Source organism: Oncorhynchus mykiss, chromosome 10 (assembly GCF_057628025.1).
Source record: "Oncorhynchus mykiss isolate SJ-2025 chromosome 10, ASM5762802v1, whole genome shotgun sequence".
Lineage (NCBI taxonomy): Eukaryota > Metazoa > Chordata > Actinopteri > Salmoniformes > Salmonidae > Oncorhynchus > Oncorhynchus mykiss.
This window is the reverse complement of record NC_143031.1, coordinates 47,654,077-47,675,875: the sequence shown is the minus strand read 5'-3', so window position 1 is coordinate 47,675,875 and position 21,799 is coordinate 47,654,077. Positions and strand designations below refer to the sequence as shown.

At 46.0% G+C, this 21,799-nt stretch overlaps 1 protein-coding gene across 4 annotated transcripts in view; it reads right to left on the bottom strand.

Moving 5' to 3' along the window:
* LOC110534120 (pro-neuregulin-2, membrane-bound isoform) overlaps positions 1 to 21,799 on the bottom strand; it is a 114,808-nt gene that overhangs the window by 24,017 nt on the left and 68,992 nt on the right. For all 4 annotated transcript variants that reach the window (XM_021618799.3, XM_021618798.3, XM_090186897.1 and 1 more), the window contains exons 2-3: positions 20,304 to 20,469; positions 19,430 to 19,548 (exon numbers count right to left, since the gene is read on the bottom strand). In XM_021618799.3, the coding sequence (XP_021474474.2) occupies positions 19,430 to 19,548; positions 20,304 to 20,469 (285 nt within the window). The remainder of the gene's footprint in view (positions 1 to 19,429; positions 19,549 to 20,303; positions 20,470 to 21,799) is intronic.

The window sequence follows — 21,799 nt, the reverse complement described above, 5'->3', positions numbered from 1 at the left end:
AGAGAGGATCTGAAATGTGTAATCGCGATTTACGAGAAAACGTTTATTCGGACAAATAACTTACTGTTTTGTATGGTTGTGCTGTTCGGGGAAGTGACTATAATGAATCAGACAGCGTGTGCATTTTGCACCGTACTGTGTCTGTGGAATAAATTCAGCGTCTGACTGAATTAGTGTAGAACACCAAATATGTCCTTGCCTACCTGTGATGATCAATGTAGACAGTTGAGTAATACTTCCTCACTTTAATACTTAACACTTTACTCTAATACTGTTAACGTCATCCAGGAGCGCTCCATTCTTCATTACAAACCCTTCTACAGACGACTAAACACCAATGGGATGTTTTATTAGTCGCAATGTTGGGTTATTGGATTGTAGGCGATTTAAGTGCCTTTGATAATCAGTGAAGGAAGAGAGCTCATTTCGCAAAAGCATGGAGAAAAAAAAGTAGACCTTTTCAGGTCTTGAAAATCTATGTCAAGTAGATTTAAGTCAAAACTGGAACTTGGGGGGCCTCCCGGGTGGCGCAGTGGTTAAGAGCCACCAGAGACTCTGGGTTCGTGCCCAGGCTCTGTCGTAACCGGTCGCGACCGGGAGGTCCGTGGGGCGACGCACAATTGGCCTAGCGTCGTCCGGGTTGGGGAGGGTTTGGCCGGTAGGGATATCCTTGTCTCATCGCTCACCAGCGACTCCTGTGGCGGGCTGGGCGCAGTGGGCGCTAACCAAGGATGCCAGGTGCACGGTGTTTCCTCCGACACATTGGTGCGGCTGGCTTCCGGGTTGGATGCGCACTGTGTTAAGAAGCAGTACGGCTTGGTTGGGTTGTGTATCGGAGGACGCATGACTTTCGACCTTCGTCTCTCCCGAGCCCGTACGGGAGTTGTAGCGATGAGACAAGATAGTAGCTACTAACAATTGGATACCACGAAATTGGGGAGAAAAAGTAAATTTAAAAAACTAACTTGGCCACTCAGGAATATTCAATGTCGTCTTGGTAAGCAACTCCAGTTGAGATTTATCCTTGTGTTTTAGGTTGTTGTCCTGCTGAAATGCATCTCCCAGTGTCTGGTGGAAAGCAGACTGAACAAGGTTTTTGAACGATTTTGCCTGTGCTTAGCTCTATTCCGTTTATTTTTATCCTACAAATCTCCCTAGTCCTTGCCGAAGACAAGCATACCCATAACTTGAAAATATGAAGTGGTGCTAAGTGATGTGTTGTGTTTGCCTTAAACATAACGCTTTATATTCTTTGCAATTTTTAATTTGCAGTTTTACTTTAGTGCTTTGTTGCAAACAGGATGCATGTTTTTTGAATATTCTTTATTCTGTACAGGCGTCCTTTTCACTTTGTCATTTAAGTTAGTATTGTGGAGCGACTACAATGTTGTTGATCCATCCTCAGAGTTTAATAGCTGTGATGGGAGAAAACGAAGTGTTTTAAAGCCACTATTGGCCCCGTGGTGAAATCCCTGAGCGGTTTCCTTCCTGTACGGCAACTGAGTTATGCATCTTTGTAGTGACTGGGTGGATTGATACACCATTCATGCTCAAAGGGATATTCAATGTCGATTATTTGTTGTGTACCCATCTACCAATAGGTGCCCTTCCTTGTGAAGCATTGGACAACCTCCCAGGTTTTTGTGGTTGAAAATGTGTTTGAAATTCACTACTCTATTGAGGGACCTTACAGATAATTGTATGTGTGGGGTACAGAGATGAGGTAGTCCATCAATCATATTTAACATTATTATTGCACACAGAGAGAGTCCATGCAACTTATTATGTGACTTGTTAAACACATTTTTACAAGGGGTGTGGATACTTTCTGAAGGCACTGTATTGTTTATAGAGTATATCAACATGTCTGACAATATCATCATTTTGGGGATTTTAAATCCATTGATCTTGCAATTCAGCTATTCAATACAACCATTCAGTACCTTCAGGGTTAAGGAACCGGAATCAATACTAAATCTGGGTGTTATTTTAGAAAAATGCTCAAGGTGCCTTCAGGTCTCTGAAACGTCTGATGGTTATACCTCAGTAACAGTATGGTGAGGCTGAGGCCAGGTCTGTTCTGTTCTGACCGCTACAGACAACCTGCCAGTGGTGCAGGGTTGAATATTGTACCAACCCACTATCCATACAACCAGAATTCTGACACGTTTTCCTGAGCTTGTCGACTGTACTGTGAATACCTGCTGAGGCAGCATGGTATTCACAGCGGCCTGTCTGAGGGAATGTTGAGCTCAGACAGCTCAGTGCACAGAGAAAACCAACTGCTTCTCACACATCTAAATAAAGTAGCATTCTCTTCAATGCCAACTGATGATCAAGACAGGGAGAAAGTGGACCACACTATTTTCCAACAAAACACAAGGAAAGGGGGGGGAGTGGGGGGGAACAATTCTCATTACCTAAGAAAGTTTGGATTGTAAGATACTCTCCCCTCTCTCTCTTTGCCTCTTGCGTGCTGTCGTCTTTATAGCAGAAGACACTGACAGTGCTTTTATGTGCATTTATCCCCAGGAGGCAGTCCAGGAATGGGGCTGCTATAAATGGGTGACAAATGAGACGCTTCATCCTGATCACAGCGTCTAGTGCAGGCGCATTCGACTCTTACCCTACGAGGTCCGGAGTCCGCTGTTTTCTGTTTCTACCTGATCATTAATTAAACGCACCTGATGTCCCAGGTCTAAATCAGTCCCTGATTAGAGGGGAATCACCCACCTGATGTCCCAGGTCTAAATCAGTCCCTGATTAGAGGGGAACAATGAACACATGCAGTGGAACTGGCTTCCAGGTCCAGAGTTGAGTTTGAGGGGTCTAGGAGATAGAAATAGGGAGCGTTCCCTCTCTGTACAGCATGCGCATATTGTTGGGTCAGTATCTCCTGTCTCACAGAACCATGGCTGGGTCAGAATGGTGTCCACTGGCCTTGGAGCCTGTGGCGGTTTACCAAGTCAGGGAGCAACTCCATTCTCATGTGCCTGGTTTCTCATGTTTCATAGCCATGTGGCTGAGTAAGTCAACCCCATGACCACGTTAGTTCTCCCTTCAGCAGAGGAACATCCTGGTCCTGATCCTCCAACTCCATGTAAAGGTCAGTTCCCCCGTCTAAGACTGGGTTCGATGATGTGCTCTCATTCCCGTAGGGTTATAGGTCAGTTTACCTGGTCTATTAACCTCAGGTTTCTTCTTCCCCAGTCGTGTGCCGACTGGATTTTCTACAGTGTTAGCTCGAGCCCAGTGGTTTGGCCACGGAGTTTGATGAATCCTTCATGGCCAGAGAACTGAAGAAGAAAAAAAAGACTGGGGGTGCAAGAGGGGCCATCTGGAAACCTTCATAAACACGTCTGTCTTTCCGCGCTCTCCATAGGGTTCTAAAGAAAGGCCGTAAAAATGAAAGGAGAGGTCCCTGTTCCGCTGCGTTTTGTTCTTCTCTTCTTCTCTCTTCCCGGAGGCTAGCCCTGTTCTGCACCTCTCAACACTCAACCATTGGGAGTAATTACAGTATATTCAAGTACATCAACAGGGTCCTCATCACTAGGGCCACACAGAGTCAGTGGAGGAATCTGAATTTTACCAACCCAGAAATTGTCTTGTGTAAAAAATAAAAAATGAATACTGTATGGAAATGATTCCCAAATGCAAATACTGCTGTAAAGCAAGAATCAATACTAAGATGCAGACAATAACTGTAATTAAATATTTTCAGCAGCAGATTCCATAAGGCTCTGGTCATTACTCTTCTCCGTGAAAAGCATGAAGTAATTCAGTTATGTTTCGGGGAAGAGAGCTATTAAAGACGGAATAAGCAGCTATGGACAAACCATGTTTCTACCTCTGAACGCAGCATAGCGAGACAACCAAAATCCTTAAAACACTAGGAAAGACTTGAGATGTCTAGTTTAGGTGGGACCCAGGTCAGATTATAGAAGTCACCAGTAGTCATCATAGCCTGCATCTTAACTGGAATGAACCGAGTCCAGGTCGTGGGAAAGAACATGGTTGGTAAGAGAAAAAGGTCCAAAAGTGCAAGCCCCAAGCGTCAACTGACAAATGTATCTCCAAAAACCCTGACATATTTTACAGCTAGTCAAGTCTATATACCAGCAGCAGTGTAGAACGCCCTACATAAACCCCCTCCTCAGTCCTGGCTGGGAATTTCAGACATGTCTCTTGTTACAGCTGGGACTGGGATCTCTTATCACTTTGCTAGGGGTCAATTTATACTGCATGCATTCTTCCTGCATCGGTGTGGTTTCCATTATGTGTAACATCCCGGTTTTCTTTCCCCAGAGGGATATGAGCAGTCTCTCCATTTCAGTCCTCACTGTGCATGGGTACATTTATTACGGGAAGATAAACGAATACATAATATGGTAGCTGTTGATAAAAATAAAAAAAATTTAAAAAAAGAGTAGTTCACAAGATCATTTTGGTAGCAATAGTTCTCTTGTGAAACCGGGGTGCCCTGTGGTGCATCTCAATGATAATATGACTGGTTGCCAGTTTCGGTGCTCGTCTGACATGTGTTGAGAGCGCGTGTGTTTGGGTACGTGGGTAAGGTTGAGGGACAGGAGATGAGCTGCATCTTCTTTGTCTCAAAGTCAGCGGTTCTAAAACTGTTGTACTTTTGTTGTACTTTTGTTGGAATATCAGAGCTGCGAAGCTCAGCAAGACCATAACGCTCCAACAAACAGCGGCACTGACAGATCAAAAATCCCTTACGCAAACACTGCAAACACAAAATAGCGCGCTAACCAGCCACCGCACCGCGCTAACCCCCCCCCCCCCACCCCCCACCCCACCCACCTCCCACACACAAACAAGGCTCGTAATCTATCGTGTGGGTCTTCGTACATTTCACAAGTTGAACCGAGTTCAATGAGACTGCTCCACCATCAACAGCCTGAGGGGTACTCGATCACTGTTTAGGCAAAGGGCCAGAACAGAACATTATCTCTACCAAGAATTTGAGAGACACATAAACAGAACATTACTAATGATAATTCACTAAAAGCCTGTTTCAAGAGGAAAGTGACCATCATTATTTCAAGGGCCATCCAGCTGGATAGAGAGAGACGGAGTGCTTGAAATATACAAAATGGAGTCTGTTCTGAACTTTATCCTAATCTCCCCTCTCATCATGTTTTCATTTATATTCTTGCCTCTTATTGCCCTTTCTCAACAGCATAGCTGATATGCCTGGTCTTGCCTGCCACAGTCATCTCTGCATTAAGGGGAAATCAAAGAGCGCCACAGCATGCGATTGCACAACAGCCAGTCATGTAAACAAGCAAAGTGAACATACTGAGGAGGAGGAGGGGCTGGGTGCTGGCACTGTCAGGCAGCAGGGCAGGTTGGGTGTGCAGCAGAATGAGTATAGTCAGGCCAGGTGTTGGCTGGAGCAAAGGGCCTGCAGCGGAGAGGGATGGTCCCCAGAGTGTCCTACTTTCAGGAGGACCCAGGGGCCCCGTTTGCAGTCCCCCCTGCCGTCCCTGCTCTGTTTGGTGTAGCTGTAGTGTATGACAGTGGATAACTCTCCTATTCCTCACCCTCCTCAGATCCAGGCCACCGGGAGTTTTGGAGCATGTGGATGTGGAACCCTGAGCTAGCACCCGGTGCAGCAGCAGGAGACAGGCACCCAGGCCCAGGATGAGAAGGAGGAGGGTGGGAAGAAGCAAGAGGATGAACCTTCCGGCCCCGGAGCCCAACCGGGTGCCCAGCCGGGGATTACCACGCAACGCAGGGCAACCCAACCTGGTGCCACCCTCAGCCCCCTCTTCACCAACAGACAGCAGCACAGGGATTGGATACACACAGAAATCCATCCCATTGACTGTTCAATGCACTGTCCCTTCCCACAGCAGCTTGCCCTGGTAACAGTGGTAGTAGAGCAGCAGGCTTTGCAACCCTGAACCAGATTCAAAATACTCCCATCTCTTTGTTGGATCCGCTGGAGTCCCCATGAGAAAGTATCCCCTTCGTGCTTCCTGCGCAAGGAAACGTGTCCGCTCTGGATCACACCTCGCCCATGCCTCAGCCCTCCGTCCCTCCCAAATACATGCACTGCCCACGCACTCTGGCGGCCATGAAATTGGACATCAGAGCACTGCTGCGTGGTAGCAGATGGTGCTGGTCCACTCTATGGCCAGAGGACAAACTAACAGTGGAGGGAGTCACTGAGCACAGAGAGGCCAAAGCAACCTGACCCAGCCCAGGAGCACCGTAACAACTCCAGCTCCTACTCCAGCCCCAACCAGATCCCAGCAGACCAAACACCAGGGGCCTCAGTTATCAACTATGAGTACATTTTGTACTAAATTCTGGCGTACGTGGAGATTATAGGATTTGCAACATATACGTTTTCATTGATAAATCAGACATATTATATTTGTGCGGTCTTGAAAGAGCTACAACCCTGGATGGAAAACGCCCATCACCTTTTATGGTAACAAAAACACCCGCCATCTCCTTTTATGGTAACAAAAAAACATATCCTTTTATTTTTTTATTTTCACCTTTATTTAACCAGGTAGGCAAGTTGAGAACAAGTTCTCATTTACAATTGCAACCTGGCCAAGATAAAGCAAAGCAGTTCGACACATACAACGACACAGAGTTACACATGGAGTAAAGCAAACATACAGTCAATAATACAGTATACACAAGTCTATATATGATGTGAGCAAATGAGGTGAGATAAGGGAGGTAAAGGCAAAAAAAGGCCTGGAATGGTAGATTTGCACTGGAAGAATGTGCAAAGTAGAAATAAAAATTATGGGGTGCAAAGGAGCAAAATAAATAAATAAAATAAATACAGTAGGGAAAGAGGTAGTTGTTTGGGCTAAATTATAGGTGGGCTATGTACAGGTGTAGTAATCTGTGAGCTGCTCTGACAGTTGGTGCTTAAAGCTAGTGAGGGAGATGTGTTTCCAGTTTCAGAGATTTTTGTAGTTAGTTCCAGTCATTGGCAGCAGAGAACTGGAAGGAGAGGCGGCCAAAGAAAGAATTGGTTTTGGGGGTGACCAGAGAGATATACCTGCTGGAGCGTGTGCTACAGGTGGGTGATGCTATGGTGACCAGCGAGCTGAGATAAGGGGGGACTTTACCTAGCAGGGTCTTGTAGATGACATGGAGCCAGTGGGTTTGGCAACGAGTATGAAGCGAGGGCCAGCCAACGAGAGCGTACAGGTCGCAATGGTGGGTAGTATATGGGGCTTTGGTGACAAAACGGATTGCACTGTGATAGACTGCATCCAATTTGTTGAGTAGGGTATTGGAGGCTATTTTGTAAATGACATCGCCAAAGTCGAGGATTGGTAGGATGGTCAGTTTTACAAGGGTATGTTTGGCAGCATGAGTGAAGGATGCTTTGTTGCGAAATAGGAAGCCAATTCTAGATTTAACTTTGGATTGGAGATGTTTGATATGGGTCTGGAAGGAGAGTTTACAGTCTAACCAGACACCTAAGTATTTGTAGTTGTCCACGTATTCTAAGTCAGAGCCGTCCAGAGTAGTGATGTTGGACAGGCGGGCAGGTGCAGGTAGCGATCGGTTGAAGAGCATGCATTTAGTTTTATTTGTATTTAAGAGCAATTGGAGGCCACGGAAGGAGAGTTGTATGGCATTGAAGCTTGTCTGGAGGGTTGTTAACACAGTGTCCAAAGAAGGGCTGGAAGTATACAGAATGGTGTCGTCTGCGTAGAGGTGGATCAGAGACTCACCAGCAGCAAGAGCGACCTCATTGATGTATACAGAGAAGAGAGTCGGTCCAAGAATTGAACCCTGTGGCACCCCCATAGAGACTGCCAGAGGTCCGGACAACAGACCCTCCGATTTGACACACTGAACTCTATCAGAGAAGTAGTTGGTGAACCAGGCGAGGCAATCATTTGAGAAACCAAGGCTGTTGAGTCTGCCGATGAGGATGTGGTGATTGACAGAGTCGAAAGCCTTGGCCAGATCAATGAATACGGCTGCACAGTAATGTTTCTTATCGATGGCGGTTAAGATATCGTTTAGGACCTTGAGCGTGGCTGAGGTGCACCCATGACCAGCTCTGAAACCAGATTGCATAGCAGAGAAGGTATGGTGAGATTCGAAATGGTCGGTAATTTGTTTGTTGACTTGGCTTTCGAAGACCTTAGAAAGGCATGGTAGGATAGATATAGGTCTGTAGCAGTTTGGGTCAAGAGTGTCCCCCCCTTTGAAGAGGGGGATGACCGCAGCTGCTTTCCAATCTTTGTGAATCTCAGACGACACGAAAGAGAGGTTGAACAGGCTAGTAATAGGGGTGGCAACAATTTCGGCAGATAATTTTAGAAAGAAAGGGTCCAGATTGTCTAGCCCGGCTGATTTGTAGGGGTCCAGATTTTGCAGCTCTTTCAGAACATCAGCTGACTGGATTTGGGAGAAGGAGAAATAGGGAAGGTTTGGGCTAGTTGCTGTGGGGGCTGCAGTGCTGTTGATCGGGGTAGGAGTAGCCAGGTGGAAAGCATGGCCAGCCGTAGAAAAATGCTTATTGAAATTCTCAAGTATAGTGGATTTATCAGTGGTGACAGTATTTCTTATTCTCCGTGGACTTTACAGTGTCCCAGAACTTTTTTGAGTTAGTGTTGCAGGAAGCAAATTTCTGCTTGAAAAAGCTAGCCTTGGCTTTTCTAACTGCCTGTGTATAATGGTTTCTAGCTTCCCTGAACAGCTGCATATCACGGGGGCTGTTCAATGCTAATGCAGGATGCCATAGGATGTTTTTGTGTTGGTTAAGGGCAGTCAGGTCTGGGGAGAAACAAGGGCTATATCTGTTCCTGGTTCTAAATGTCTTGAATGGGGCATGCTTATTTAAGATGGTTAGGAAGGCATTTAAAAATGTAAAAAAATAACCAGGCATCCTCTACTGACGGGATGAGATCAATATCCTTCCAGGATACCCCGGCCAGGTCGATTAGAAAAGGCCTGCTCGCTGAAGTGTTTCAGGGAGCGTTTGACAGTGATGGGTGGAGGTCGTTTGACCGCTGACCCATTACGGATGCAGGCAATGAGGCAGTGATCACTGAGATCTTGGTTGAAGACAGCAGAGGTGTATTTAGAGGGCAAGTTGGTTAGGATGATATCTATGAGGGTGCCCATGTTTACGGCTTTGGAGTGGTACCTGGTAGGTTTATTGATCATTTGTGTGAGATTGAGGGCATCAAGCTTATATTGTAGGATGGCTGGGGTATTAAGCATGTTCCAGTTTAGGTCGCCTAGCAGCACAAGCTCTGAATATAGATGGGGGGCAATCAGTTCACATATGGTGTCCAGAGCACAGCTGGGGGCAGAGGGTGGTCTATAGCAGGCGACAACGGTGAGAGACTTGTTTTTAAGAGGTGGATTTTTAAAAGTAGAAGTTCAAATTGTTTGGGTACAGACCTGGATAGTAGGACAGAACTCTGCAGGCTATCTTTGCAGTAGATTGCAACACCGCCCCCTTTGGCAGTTCTATCTTGTCTGAAAATGTTGTAGTTTGGGATGAAAATGTCTGAATTTTTGGTTGTCTTCCTAAGCCAGGATTCAGACATGGCTAGAACATCCGGGTTGGCAGAGTGTGCTAAAGCAGTGAATAAAACAAACTTAGAGAGGAGGCTTCTAATGTTAACATGCATGAAACCAAGGCTATTATGGTTACAGAAGTCATCAAAAGAGAGCGCCTGGGGAATAGGAGTGGAGCTAGGCACTGCAGGGCCTGGGGGCGATAAAATGGCTTCAAGGTATAATGTACAGACAAAGGTATGGTAGGATGTGAATACAGTGGTGGTAAACCTAGGTATTGAGTGATGAGGAGAGAGATATTGTCTCTAGAAACATCATTGAAACCAGGAGATGTCATCGCATGTGTGGGTGGTGGAACTAATAGGTTGGATAAGGTATAGTGAGCAGGACTAGAGGCTCTACAGTGAAATAAGCCAATAAACATTAACCAGAACAGCAATGGACAAGGCATATTGACATTAAGGAGAGGCATGCGTAGTCGAGTGACCAAAAGGGTCCAGTGAGTAGTGAGGTTGGTTGGGGTCACGGCAATTCAGACAGCTAGCCGGGCCATCGGTAGCAAGCTAGCATAGGACGGAGGTCTGTTTTTAGCCACCTCGTGCGTTTCCGTCGGTAGGATTAGTGGGGTTCCGTGTGGTAGAGGAGATCAATCCAATTTGCAAAAAAGAGGCCCAAGAAAAAATTTAAATAAATAAAAAGAAGTTGTCCGATAAGTCTATTCAGATAGCAGCCGATAAGACAGCTAACGATTAGCGGACCGCAGATGGGCGTTCAGGTAACGTCCCGATGGAGGAGCCAGCCGGATAACTCCCTCGGGTAGATAACGTCGGTAGTCCAGTTGTGAAGGCCCGGTGGGGCTCCGCGTTGGCAGTAAAACGGGTCCGGATAGGTGATTGTAGCCCAGGAGTGACTGATGGAACTCTTCAGCTGGCTAGCTCCGGAATAATTTATGTTTGCTCCGGAATCGACTTAAGCCGATAGTCACACGGATAGCAGCTAGCTAGCTGTGAGATCCAGGTATAAATGTCCAGAGTTAGCGGTTGAAATCCGGGGACGTGGAGGGAAAAATAGGTCCGGTATGTTCCGGTCCGAGCCGCGCCGTACAAAACTGCCGATAGATTTTCGAGCTAAAGGATAGCTGATGACCACAAACCGTGGTCAGCTGAATACTAACGATTAGCCAGTAAAAGAAGCTAACTAGCTTCTGATTAACTTCTGGTTAGCTTCTGGATTAACTTCTGGTTAGCTTCTATGGAGCATTACAGATTTGAGGTAAATAATACTTTCTTTAAAAAAATATATAAATTGGTGAGGCGGGTTGCAGGAGAGTGTTTTGAAGATGAGTTTATGGAAAATAAAAAAAAATATATAAAAATGTATGCGAAGAAAGTTGTAAATATATATATATATATATATATATATATATATATATATATATATATATATATATATATATATATATATATATATATATATGGGACACGACAAGACGAGGACAAAAGACGTCTGAACTGCTATGCCATCTTGGAATAAGGATGGTAACCATACATTTGTTGTATGGTTTTAACTGGGCCATGATAGTTCCTAAAAGAAAGCGCAATGGCAAATTTGATCACATTTCTGTAGCGATGTGGGCAGAACGCTACAGTGACTTTTCCAAACTAAAAATGCAAGCCACCTAGCTAGTGCCAAACACAGGCCGAGCACTCTCCAAGATTCATTGTCCTTTTGAACAATTTAAAAGTAAATGCTACTGCCCACACTTTTTGAACTGTAGCTCAATAGTTTGTTTATCAATACATGACTGTGTTTTTTTGTGTGTGTATTTTACCCCTCTTTTCTCCCCAATTTCGATCTTGTCTCATCGCTGCAACTGCCCGACGGGCTCGGGAGAGGCGAAGGTGGAGTAATGCGTCCTCCGAAACATGACCCGCCTAGCCGCTCTCCTTAACACCCGCCAGCTTAACCCGGGAGCCAGCCGCACCAGTGTCGGAGGAAACACTGTTCAACCATCTAACTTTCGAGCATGCTTGGCTATTGAACGAGTGATTGATAAATGGTAGCCACCTCGTTGATGAGTAAACTAAACATATTAGATGACATGCTGCTATGGCAAATCCATCGGTTTTATCATTAGGCCTATGTTTTTATTAGCCGTTATTATAGGTCCTGTCCATTAAACACATCCCATTTCCCCCAAACAAACAATAAGCCTATTTGCGTGCAACAAAGTTGATCAACCTTCTAGAAGTTATGCACATGCCTGGTTTGAGCCCTCCTAACCCGGGCGCCAAGCCCTCCTAACCCGGGCGCCAAGCCCTCCTAACCCAGGCGCCAAGCCCTCCTAACCCAGGCGCCAAGCCCTCCTAACCCAGGCGCCAAGCCCTCCTAACCCGGGCGCCAAGCCCTCCTAACCCGGGCTCTAGACCAAGCAACAGTCCTCCTAACCTGTGCTCCTCAGCCCCGGTCCTAACCTCAGCCCCAGTCCTAACCTCAGCCCCAGTCCTAACATGGGCTCCAGCCCTAACCCGCGCTCCAGTCCCAGCTCTAGTCCTAACCCCAGCTCCAGTCCTCCTAACCTTGGCTCCAGCCCTGGCTCTTGTCCTAACCTCAGCTCCAGTCCTCCTAACCTTGGCTCCAGCCCTGGCTCTTGTCCTAACCTCAGCTCCTGCACCAGCCCCAGTCACACTCAAGGGGCCACGGTCACACAGCCCTGCAACTCAACCGATTGGTGTCCACTGAGCAGCAGCATAACATAGGAGCTACACTATCAGGACTTCCCTCTCTCTGCAGATATAGAAAACAAGACCCGGGAAAGAATCATCCACCCCGCCCCAGCAGACTTAATGAAGTGATGAATACTTCAGCAGCAGCAAGAGACAGAGGCATGAGGAAACAAAGGTGGGGGTAGGGGGACAGCTGTGGCAGGCAAACTACAAAGGGCAACAGTCCTGAGCGTTCGGCAGTGAAATAGTAAATATCTGTTCCTTGTGACCAGAGACAGCTTTACCCACCATAGTGCAACACAACTTGAACAGACACACTGGGCCTGATCAGAGTAGCAAGAGGTCACAGGCCTCTCAATGGTCAACTCTCTGGGAATGTCGCCACACACACACACACACACACACACACACATACGGAAATCTATAAAAAACACTAAACCAGTGATTGAAACAACAAAGCAGTCAACTTTTTGTTAGGTTCTGTTTAAGTGAAGTGGATCCATTTGTGGTGATTGAGGGCCCCTGTCAGGGTGTTCTCCAGTGGACTGTAAATACAGAGGGCTTGGCATGAATCTCCCTGAGTGAGGGCCTGCTCTACTCTGACATGGCCACCGCCGCTCGCCCACACCAATCAATGCCTATCGATTGGCTTACAGGTACTTCACATTCAGCCACGGTTGCAACGAACATCCCAAAACGATTTGGAGCGTCATTTGAGCCCAGTTAATCTGGTCGTTTGGGATGTCATGGGGAGTGAGGTGTCTGTTTTTTACAACCCAGAAAAAAAGGAGGGAGAGAAAGGGGCAGTTTATCTAGTTTAAACATTCTATGTTTCCTGTAGCCTATATTAGAATGACATGTCAGGACATTTAATACAGAGAAAGAAAGAGAATGATAAAATATGAAAGAGAGAGAAAAGGCTAAAAAAAGGAAAACAGGTTTTGTAAGAGCACAGGTGTAGGCTATATGTGTTAAAAAAAATAGTACTAACTAGATGTCGCTAGAGAAGTCATGGCGAAACACCATCAGCGGACAGTTTACCCCATTCACGAAACTGGTTTGCTCCTACAGACAGTGAGTCACGTGGCAGTGGCTTGATATATAAAGCAGGCAGACCGGCATTGAAGCATTCAGTTACAATTCGATTGAATGTAAGAATGGGCAAAACAAGTGACCTAAGCAACTTTGAGCATGGTATGATCGGTGCCAGGCGCACCGGTTCCAGCATCTCAGAAACTGACGGTCTCCTGGGCTTTTCATGTACAACAGTGTCTAGGGTTTACCGACAATGGTGGGTCAAACAGAAAACATCCAGTCAAAGGCAGTCCTGTGGCTGCAAACAGCTTTTTGATGAGAGAGTTCAAAGGAGAATGGCAAGCTAACAGGTGGGCCACAAACAAATAACGGCACAGTACAATAGTTGTCTCGGGAACGCACAACTCGTCAATCCTTGTCACGGATGCGCTATTACAGCACACCAGGTTACGACCACACCAGGTTCCACTCCTATCAGCTAAAAACAAGAAGAAGCCACGCCAGTGGGCATGCGATCACCAACATTGGACAATTGAGGAGTGGAAAAACATTGCCTAGTCTAACGAATCACAGTTGTCTTTGCGTCATGCTGATGGCAGAGTCAGGATTTGATGAGTCCATGGCCCCATCCTGCCTGGGGTCAAAGGTACTGTACAGGCTGGTGGCCGTGGTGTAACGGTGTGGGGAATGTTTTCCTGGCAAACATGAATTCCCTTAATAAAAATGTAGCAATCCGGTACTCTATAGATGGGTGTACCTAATAAACTGAATCTATATGGTTTTGAGGGGAAGATGTGTTTGACTAAAACATTTACATGGGTAGGGGGAGAGTGTGTGTGTGTGTGTGTGTGTGTAAACTGCTGTTGGTAGACCCCAGCATGACTGAGGAGGTTGGAACAACAACAAAAAAATCAGCCGCCCAGCTGCGTTTTCCATCAACACATTCCTGGCAGCTCACATGCTCTCCCTTTCTCTCTGTGGGGCTGTGTAGAACGACCCCTAGGGAAGCGATCCTTAGCCCGCGGACGCACGAGCACCTTCGCAAATGCTCATCACAACAGGGCAGCCTGCAGGAGATGCACAGGGGGCTTCTCTCCCTCTCTATGAGTTTCCCTTGCCGCGTGGGGCACTGCAACCAGAAGCGTCTACCACCACTGTCACATACACCGGTCCTGTACCAGGAGTCACATACACCGGTCCTGTACCAGGAGTCATATACACCGGTCCTGTACCAGGAGTCACATACACCGGTCCTGTACCAGGAGTCACATACACCGGTCCTGTACCAGGAGTCACATACACCGGTCCTGTACCAGGAGTCACATACACCGGTCCTGTACCAGGAGTCACATACACCGGTCCTGTACCAGGAGTCACATACACCGGTCCTGTACCAGGAGTCACATACACCGGTCCTGTACCAGGAGTCACATACACCGGTCCTGTACCAGGAGTCATATACACCGGTCCTGTACCAGGAGTCACATACACCGGTCCTGTACCAGGAGTCACATACACCGGTCCTGTACCAGGAGTCACATACACCGGTCCTGTACCAGGAGTCACATACACCGGTCCTGTACCAGGAGTCACATACACCGGTCCTGTAGTGGTCTATGACACGTTTAAAGCATGAACATAAACCTCACCTGAAGGCCAGTAAAGTATTCAGATAAGGCCTTATCAATGACATTAAACAGAAGGGAAACGCGTACTGTATATGGACATCCCACTGTATAACTGCACAGACGCAGACTGCAGAAGAAAAAAGGCAAGTCCTGCTTAAACTGCACACCGGTACACCAGAATAGTGATGGACTAACTAAATCATTAAAACCAGCCACCCACTCTGCCATCTGTGCAGTAGAACTATAATTGCCACTTTGTCCAGGTACAACGTGTTTTGTTTTTTTTACTGGTGAAACACAGCGACGTTGGTCAAAATCTCCATAGAAGAGCAGCTAGTGCCACCGCACATCACCTTCACCCTCTTTTTAAATATGCACGAGAAGAGCAAGTTCACCGGCGGTGTAGTTGTAGCAGATAAACACAGCAGTTGTTGGGTTTTTTTTCTCCCTCCAACCCCAGATTTTGTGAAACATGTCATGCGGCTCTTCCTATTGGATGAATGGCACTAGCATGGCGTTGCATGGTCACATTGAAAATTCTGCTTTGTAACAGCACTGACGAAGGCATCCGGCTGAAACATATGCTCCTTTGTGTTTGACTTGTAGCGCCCCTGTGACCGTTCGTATTCTCCCTAGCACGGATTCAATAGGTAGATTATTTTTGCATCTCTGCCTCATTTGGGTTACTCCTTTTCATGGTTCGAGTACCTTCTGAGCTCTATACATTTATTCTCCGACACACTGACCACCTTACGCCTGAGCGCAAACCCTCATTTGTTTTTAAATGCAAATGTTTATTTCACCTTTTATATAAAGCAGGTAGGCCAGTCGAGAACAAGTTCTCATTTACAACTGCGACCTGGCCAAGATAAAGCAAAGCAGTGTGATAAACAGAGTTACACATGGGATAAACAAATGTTCAGTCACAATAGAAAATATGTATGCAGTGTGTGCGATAAATAGGCCATAGTGGCGAAGTAATTACAATTTAGCAATTGACACTGGAGTGATAGATGTGCAGAAGAGGATTTGCAAGTATAAATACTAGTGTGCAAAAGAGCAGAAAAATAACTAATATGGGGATGAGGTAGGTAGTTGGTTGGATGGGCTATTTACAGATGGGCTGTGTACAGCTGCAGCGATCGGTAAGCTGTGGGTGTTGCTATGGTGACCAGTGAGCTAAGATAAGGCGAAGCTTTACCTAGCAGAGACTTATAGATAAACTGGAGCCACTGGGTTTGGCAACAAATATGTAGCGAGGACCAGCCAACGAGCGCATACAGGTCGTAATGGTGGGTAGTATATGGGGCTTTGGTGACAAAATGGATGGCACTGTGATAGACTGCATCCAATTTTCTGAGTAGAGTATTGGAGGATATTTTGTAAATGACATCGCCAAAGTCAAGCATCGGTAGGATAGTCAGTTTTACGAGGGTATGTTTGGCAGCATGAGCGAAGGAGGCTTAGTTTCGAAATAGGAAGCTGATTCTAGATTTAATTTTGGATTGGAGATGCTTAATATGAGTCTGGAAGGAGAGTTTACAGTCTAGCCAGACACCTAGGTATTTATAGTTGTCCACATATTCTAAGTCAGAACCGTCCAAAGTAGTGATGCTAGGCATGCAGGCGGGTGCGGGCAGCGATCGGTTGAAGAGCATGCATTTAGTTTTACTAGCGTTTAAGAGCAGGAGTGTTGTATGGCATTGAAGCTCGTTTGGAGGTTTATTAAGAGTGTCCAAAGAAGGGCCAGATGTATACAGAATGGTGTCGTCTGCGTAGAGGTGGATCAAAGAATCACCTGCAGCAAGAGCGACATCCTTGATATATACAGAGAAAAGAGTCGGCCCGAGAATTGAACCCTGTGGCACCCCCATAGAGACTGCCAGAGATCCGGACAACAGGCCCTCCGATTTGACACCCTGAACTCTATCTGAGAAGTAGTTAGTGAACCAGGCGAGGCAGTCATTAGAGAAACCAAGGCTGTTGAGCCTGCCTATAAGCATATGATGATTGACAGAGTCGAAAGCCTTGGCCAGGTCGGTGAAGACGGCTGCACAGTACTGTTTTTTTTTAATCGATGGTGGTTTATCATCGATACTGGCTTTCTACATTGGTAATATCAAACAGCTGGTGTTTTAGTATAAATAAAAACCATTTATTGTTTCGGGCATATTTTTAAGCAATAAGGTCTGAGGGTGTGTGGTATATGGGCAATATACCACGGCGAAGGGCTGTTCTTACATACGACGCAATGCAGAGTGCCTGGATAAGCCCTTAGCCGTGGGATATTGGCAATACACCACAAACCCCTGAGGTGCATTATTGCTATTATAAAAGTGTTTACCAATGTAATTAGAGCAGTAAAAATAAAATGGTTTTATCATACCCGCGGTATACGGTCTGATATACCATGGCCTTCAGCCAATCAGCATTCAGGGCTCGATCCACCCAGTTTATAAAAAGGAATAGGTCTATTACTGCTTTACTTTATAAAACATTGCTCCACAAGAACTACAGGGCTCTACAATATTACGCCTGTAAATCTCACTAACTCTATTCCCCATTCCCCATCTCTCATGTCTTGTTAAGTCATGAATCCAGATTGCTCAAGTGGTTAGTGATGTTTAGTGCTCTCCAGTTTTTTCCCTTGTAAAAAGTGAAACTCAATTTAGCTGGTTTGCTTCACTGAAGTGGCTGCTCCACAATATTTCAGGCTACTCCCCAGGCTGCCCTTTCCTTGACCTGTGACCTTACAGCCTTGGACCACATGCACACGCACAGACTTCAGACGGACCACCATGCTCAGGGCCCTCCCCAGCGGCTGACCCCAGACAGGGAGGGAAGCCATGGGCTGGCACAGGGGAGCAGTCCGGGGCTGGATGGTGGAGGAGGGAGGGCAGAGTGTGTTGTGTTGGGGCTGGTTTTCTCCAACAGAGCAGACTGTTCAGAGGCAGCCATGTGCTCTATTGGATCCCTCTGGGGGAGAGGAATGATGGCTCTCTAGAGCTAGGTGCTGTTTGTCTTCATTACCCATAATCCTTACATCTCAGGGTCTCACACACTCGCCCGAGGGGATCCAATGGCGAGCACAAACACACACACACCTCCCGTCCCCCTCTGTGTTTACCCTAGCCTTGTTCAACCTCTATGGGACAGCAAAACCGGAGTGACGGCCAACATTACTAATGATCTCAATTACCACAGGCAATTATCTGCAAAAGCTGGTGTGCATGACGTGTGTGAGTAGTTGGACTGGAGTGAGGTGATACAAGGCAGGGGAGGGTTCAGCAAGACATGAGATTGGGTGTCACTATCCCAGCGCCTAACTAGCTGTGTGCAGTGGAAACAGCATGTTATTGGCTGCCTCTGTGGACAAAGCCGGCAAACTCGGACTGCATTCTAAAATGGGTGTGAAACAGTCTCCTCTGCAAAGCAGCTGGGGTCTCTCTCTCTCTCTCATATATATATATATATATATATATATATATATATATATATATATATATATATACACACACAGGCACACATACACAGATAATACCACGGCTACGTGCTGCTAGAGCAACACCACTGCAGCCATTTCTCTTATGACCTTAGGATGAAACGCAACCGAGGCAGTGACCCCGATGAATCCTACATCCCCTGTTCACATGAACAAGAAAGCATGTTGCACCCGATAAAGGTTTCCTTTGAAACATTCCTTCCACTTGTCAAAAGACAAGCCAAGGAGCACAACACTGCAGTAGGTCTAGATCTTATCACACACATTCATTTACAAGGCCTTCTTCATTCATTCATTCATATAGACATTCAAGTTTTTTGCCACCTTTGTTCGTATCAAGCTTCCTGCCACATTGTTGGCCAAACACAGCAAGATAGGTTTACCTCCGTATTCACCATATTTACTGCCATTTGTTTATTGATGCCGTCTGGGTGAGCCCCTCCCCCCAGCCTGTGGACACATCACCCTGATGACCCTGTCTTGCCTCCCGTCTTGCCTCCCCCCTAGAGCACGGCGGAACGAGGCATTCAGTTGGAACAGAATGAGACTTGTCTGCGAGACAGCTAGTATTTATACAGTGCGAGAGACACACAGCCTTCCTCTTAGCAGCCAATCACTCGTCATGGCACAACACAAGGAAGACAGCGATGGCACTGTTGGGGAGAACTAGGAGAAGAGATTCAAGGAAGTTCAACCGCTGATAGACAGACGGCCACACACACAGAGAGACAAGAGAATACGCAAACACCAACACACAAAGCGATTGTTATGTCACACTTAAAGGGAACCAACATTCTTATGCGGGAACATAGACCCCTGAAGCTTTGCCAGAATGTGAGAACTCAGCTACACGACAAATCACGAACAACAGAAATCACATCTCGCCACATCTCGACAAAATCCAACACGCTAATCTATGTTCCAGCCAACCACTCAGCAACATGCCAGTATTCCCGCTACTCTGACAGACAGTTAGGCTATGGCTCAGTACTCACTGCTTTGGACATGAACAGTGCTGGTGGAGTTGGAGTTCCCCAGAAGGTTCTCTGCCACACACGTGTAATTCCCAGAATCCTCCAGCTTGGCTCTGCTGATCTGGACCCTGGAGTTCTTCCTGTGGCAGAGGGGAACACAAACAGCATAGTCGGGGGAACCAAAATGACATGGAAACATAACCCGTGGCTGGGGACAGGGATATAGAAAGACAACACAACAGGGCTAGAGGCGCCTACCCTAGCAACAGGAATGGGGCGTCGCCGTACAAGCCAGATTTGAATGGGATAGAAGCCAGTGAGATGCAGTTACTTTCAGCAGGGTAGAATCGGACAGTTATCAGTGTGTTATAAAAGGGATCCTTGGTTTTACGATACCTGCTCCCTGTACCAGAAATAAGCACTCACACACCCTCAAAGTGAAGTGATTGTTAAAACACATAGCTGAGAGAAGCTATGGACACAGGAGTAATGGAGGCTATAGGAACGTAAAGATTTGCGATATGGAACACGGTGTGTGGAATCTAGGGCCCCGGGCTATTCATCAACCCAGTAACCAACTTTGATTTTAAAAAGCACCCCCTAGTCTTGAAAACACTTCTATGCCGCAAAGTATACTTTCTGTTATTTCACCAATTAAGGCATTTGCTCATAACCCCCTGGCATAGCACATTATGATCTCATAAATAATGTTGAAGTCTCTAACGTTGATGTTTCACTTTCTAAAATGCATTTCATCCTTTGGGTCAGCTGGTAAAAGCATTAGGAGAAAACTACTGAAGGAGGAATCACTGCCACTTGTGAGATTTGTCTGTTTTGTTGATAGTACCACATGCTAAACGTGTTAGGAGCTTCAAGGGATTGTAGATGTACTCACTGGCTGGACTTTATTTTGACCTCTCTGCTTTTCTTGAGCTCACTGCCATCTTTGAACCATTTGTAGGTAGGGCTGGGGTTCCCTGTAGCCTCACATTTGACCGTGAGCCTGCTTCCCTCATCCACCATCAGTGGGTTCCTCATTCGCTTTAACTTTGGGGCAATAGCTAGAAAAGAGACAGAGAAAAATTTGTTAAAATTGATACATTTTGCTACTGATTTGGTGTTCCCTATTGAAATGGGTTTAAGGAGAGAGAGAGAGAGAGAGACAAAAAAAAGGCACAAAGACAAACGTGTTAGGTCACCAAGTGCTCAGCCGTTCACCAACACTCTCGTATGGCCAGATGAGGTCACCAGAGCCACTGCCAGCTAAGCCTCTCTCATGCCTAGACAAAGTCAGTATCGCTGTCAAACAGGGTACATTTTACACCGTCTTCAATCACAGAGGAGCTAGTTTCAAGTATTCACAGCAGAACCAAAACACCAACAACAACAAAAAGCTATTCGGAATGATATGCTCCAACGAACACAACAATAAATAACAGGACAGAGATGAACCGTTCCCAGCAGGCTCTCAGAATTTCACAATTGCTCTCAGAAAAAGAAATGCAAGAACCAGTAACCGCTGCTAAGGCCGCTACGACCATTAAACCATGATCTATTTCTTTCTCTCTACCTCTCATCTATATTGTGACATTTTTGTCGGCCATAGATTGACAGAAATAGTATTACCAACGACGTAGCTAGATGTGCACTCATGGAGGAGATGCCACCAAAGTTCTTAAATGAACTAGTATACACAACGGGGATAAAGTATAAAACTGTCACACACACGTTTGTTAACTACCTTTTTATCAGGACGGAATGACCATTTTACTTATCTTATGTCCATCTCAGCTTAGACAGAAGTTGTTCTGTTAGCTACCTTCTATCACTGGGATGACCTCTGTTCTCCACTGCGCTACAGTAACCAACGTTGATTTAAAAGGCTAGGGGGCGAACGAAGCCGAGATAGCTGATGAATGCACAACACATGTCCAGGGTTAAACCATAGATCACATTGTCACGGCCTGTCATTTAGTGACCAGAGACGATTGCACGTGTGCAGCAAGACCGATGCTTGGAGGGTAAGTTAGCTAGCGGCATTTGCATCTTTAAAAAAAAAAGGACCAGTTCAAATAGGGTGTCAAATGAAAGCAAAGAGTTGATATTTACAACAAAAAAAGGCATATATACATTTGAAGCATTTTCCATCATAACATTTTTAAATAAGCAAAGGCTTTGGTATCTGGTCAAACAGATGGAAAAGGGGTCGTAGACAACATCTACCAGAAAAAGTCTTTAAAAAATAAAAAAGACCCCTGCGAACTTATATCAACACATATTCATTTTGGGAGTAATGTGTTTCCCTTCTATAAGTTTTAGAAACATTGTCTTGTGCCTTCAAATTCCGTTACCATGAACCCACATATCTTTAAAGATATTTTCTTATTTATT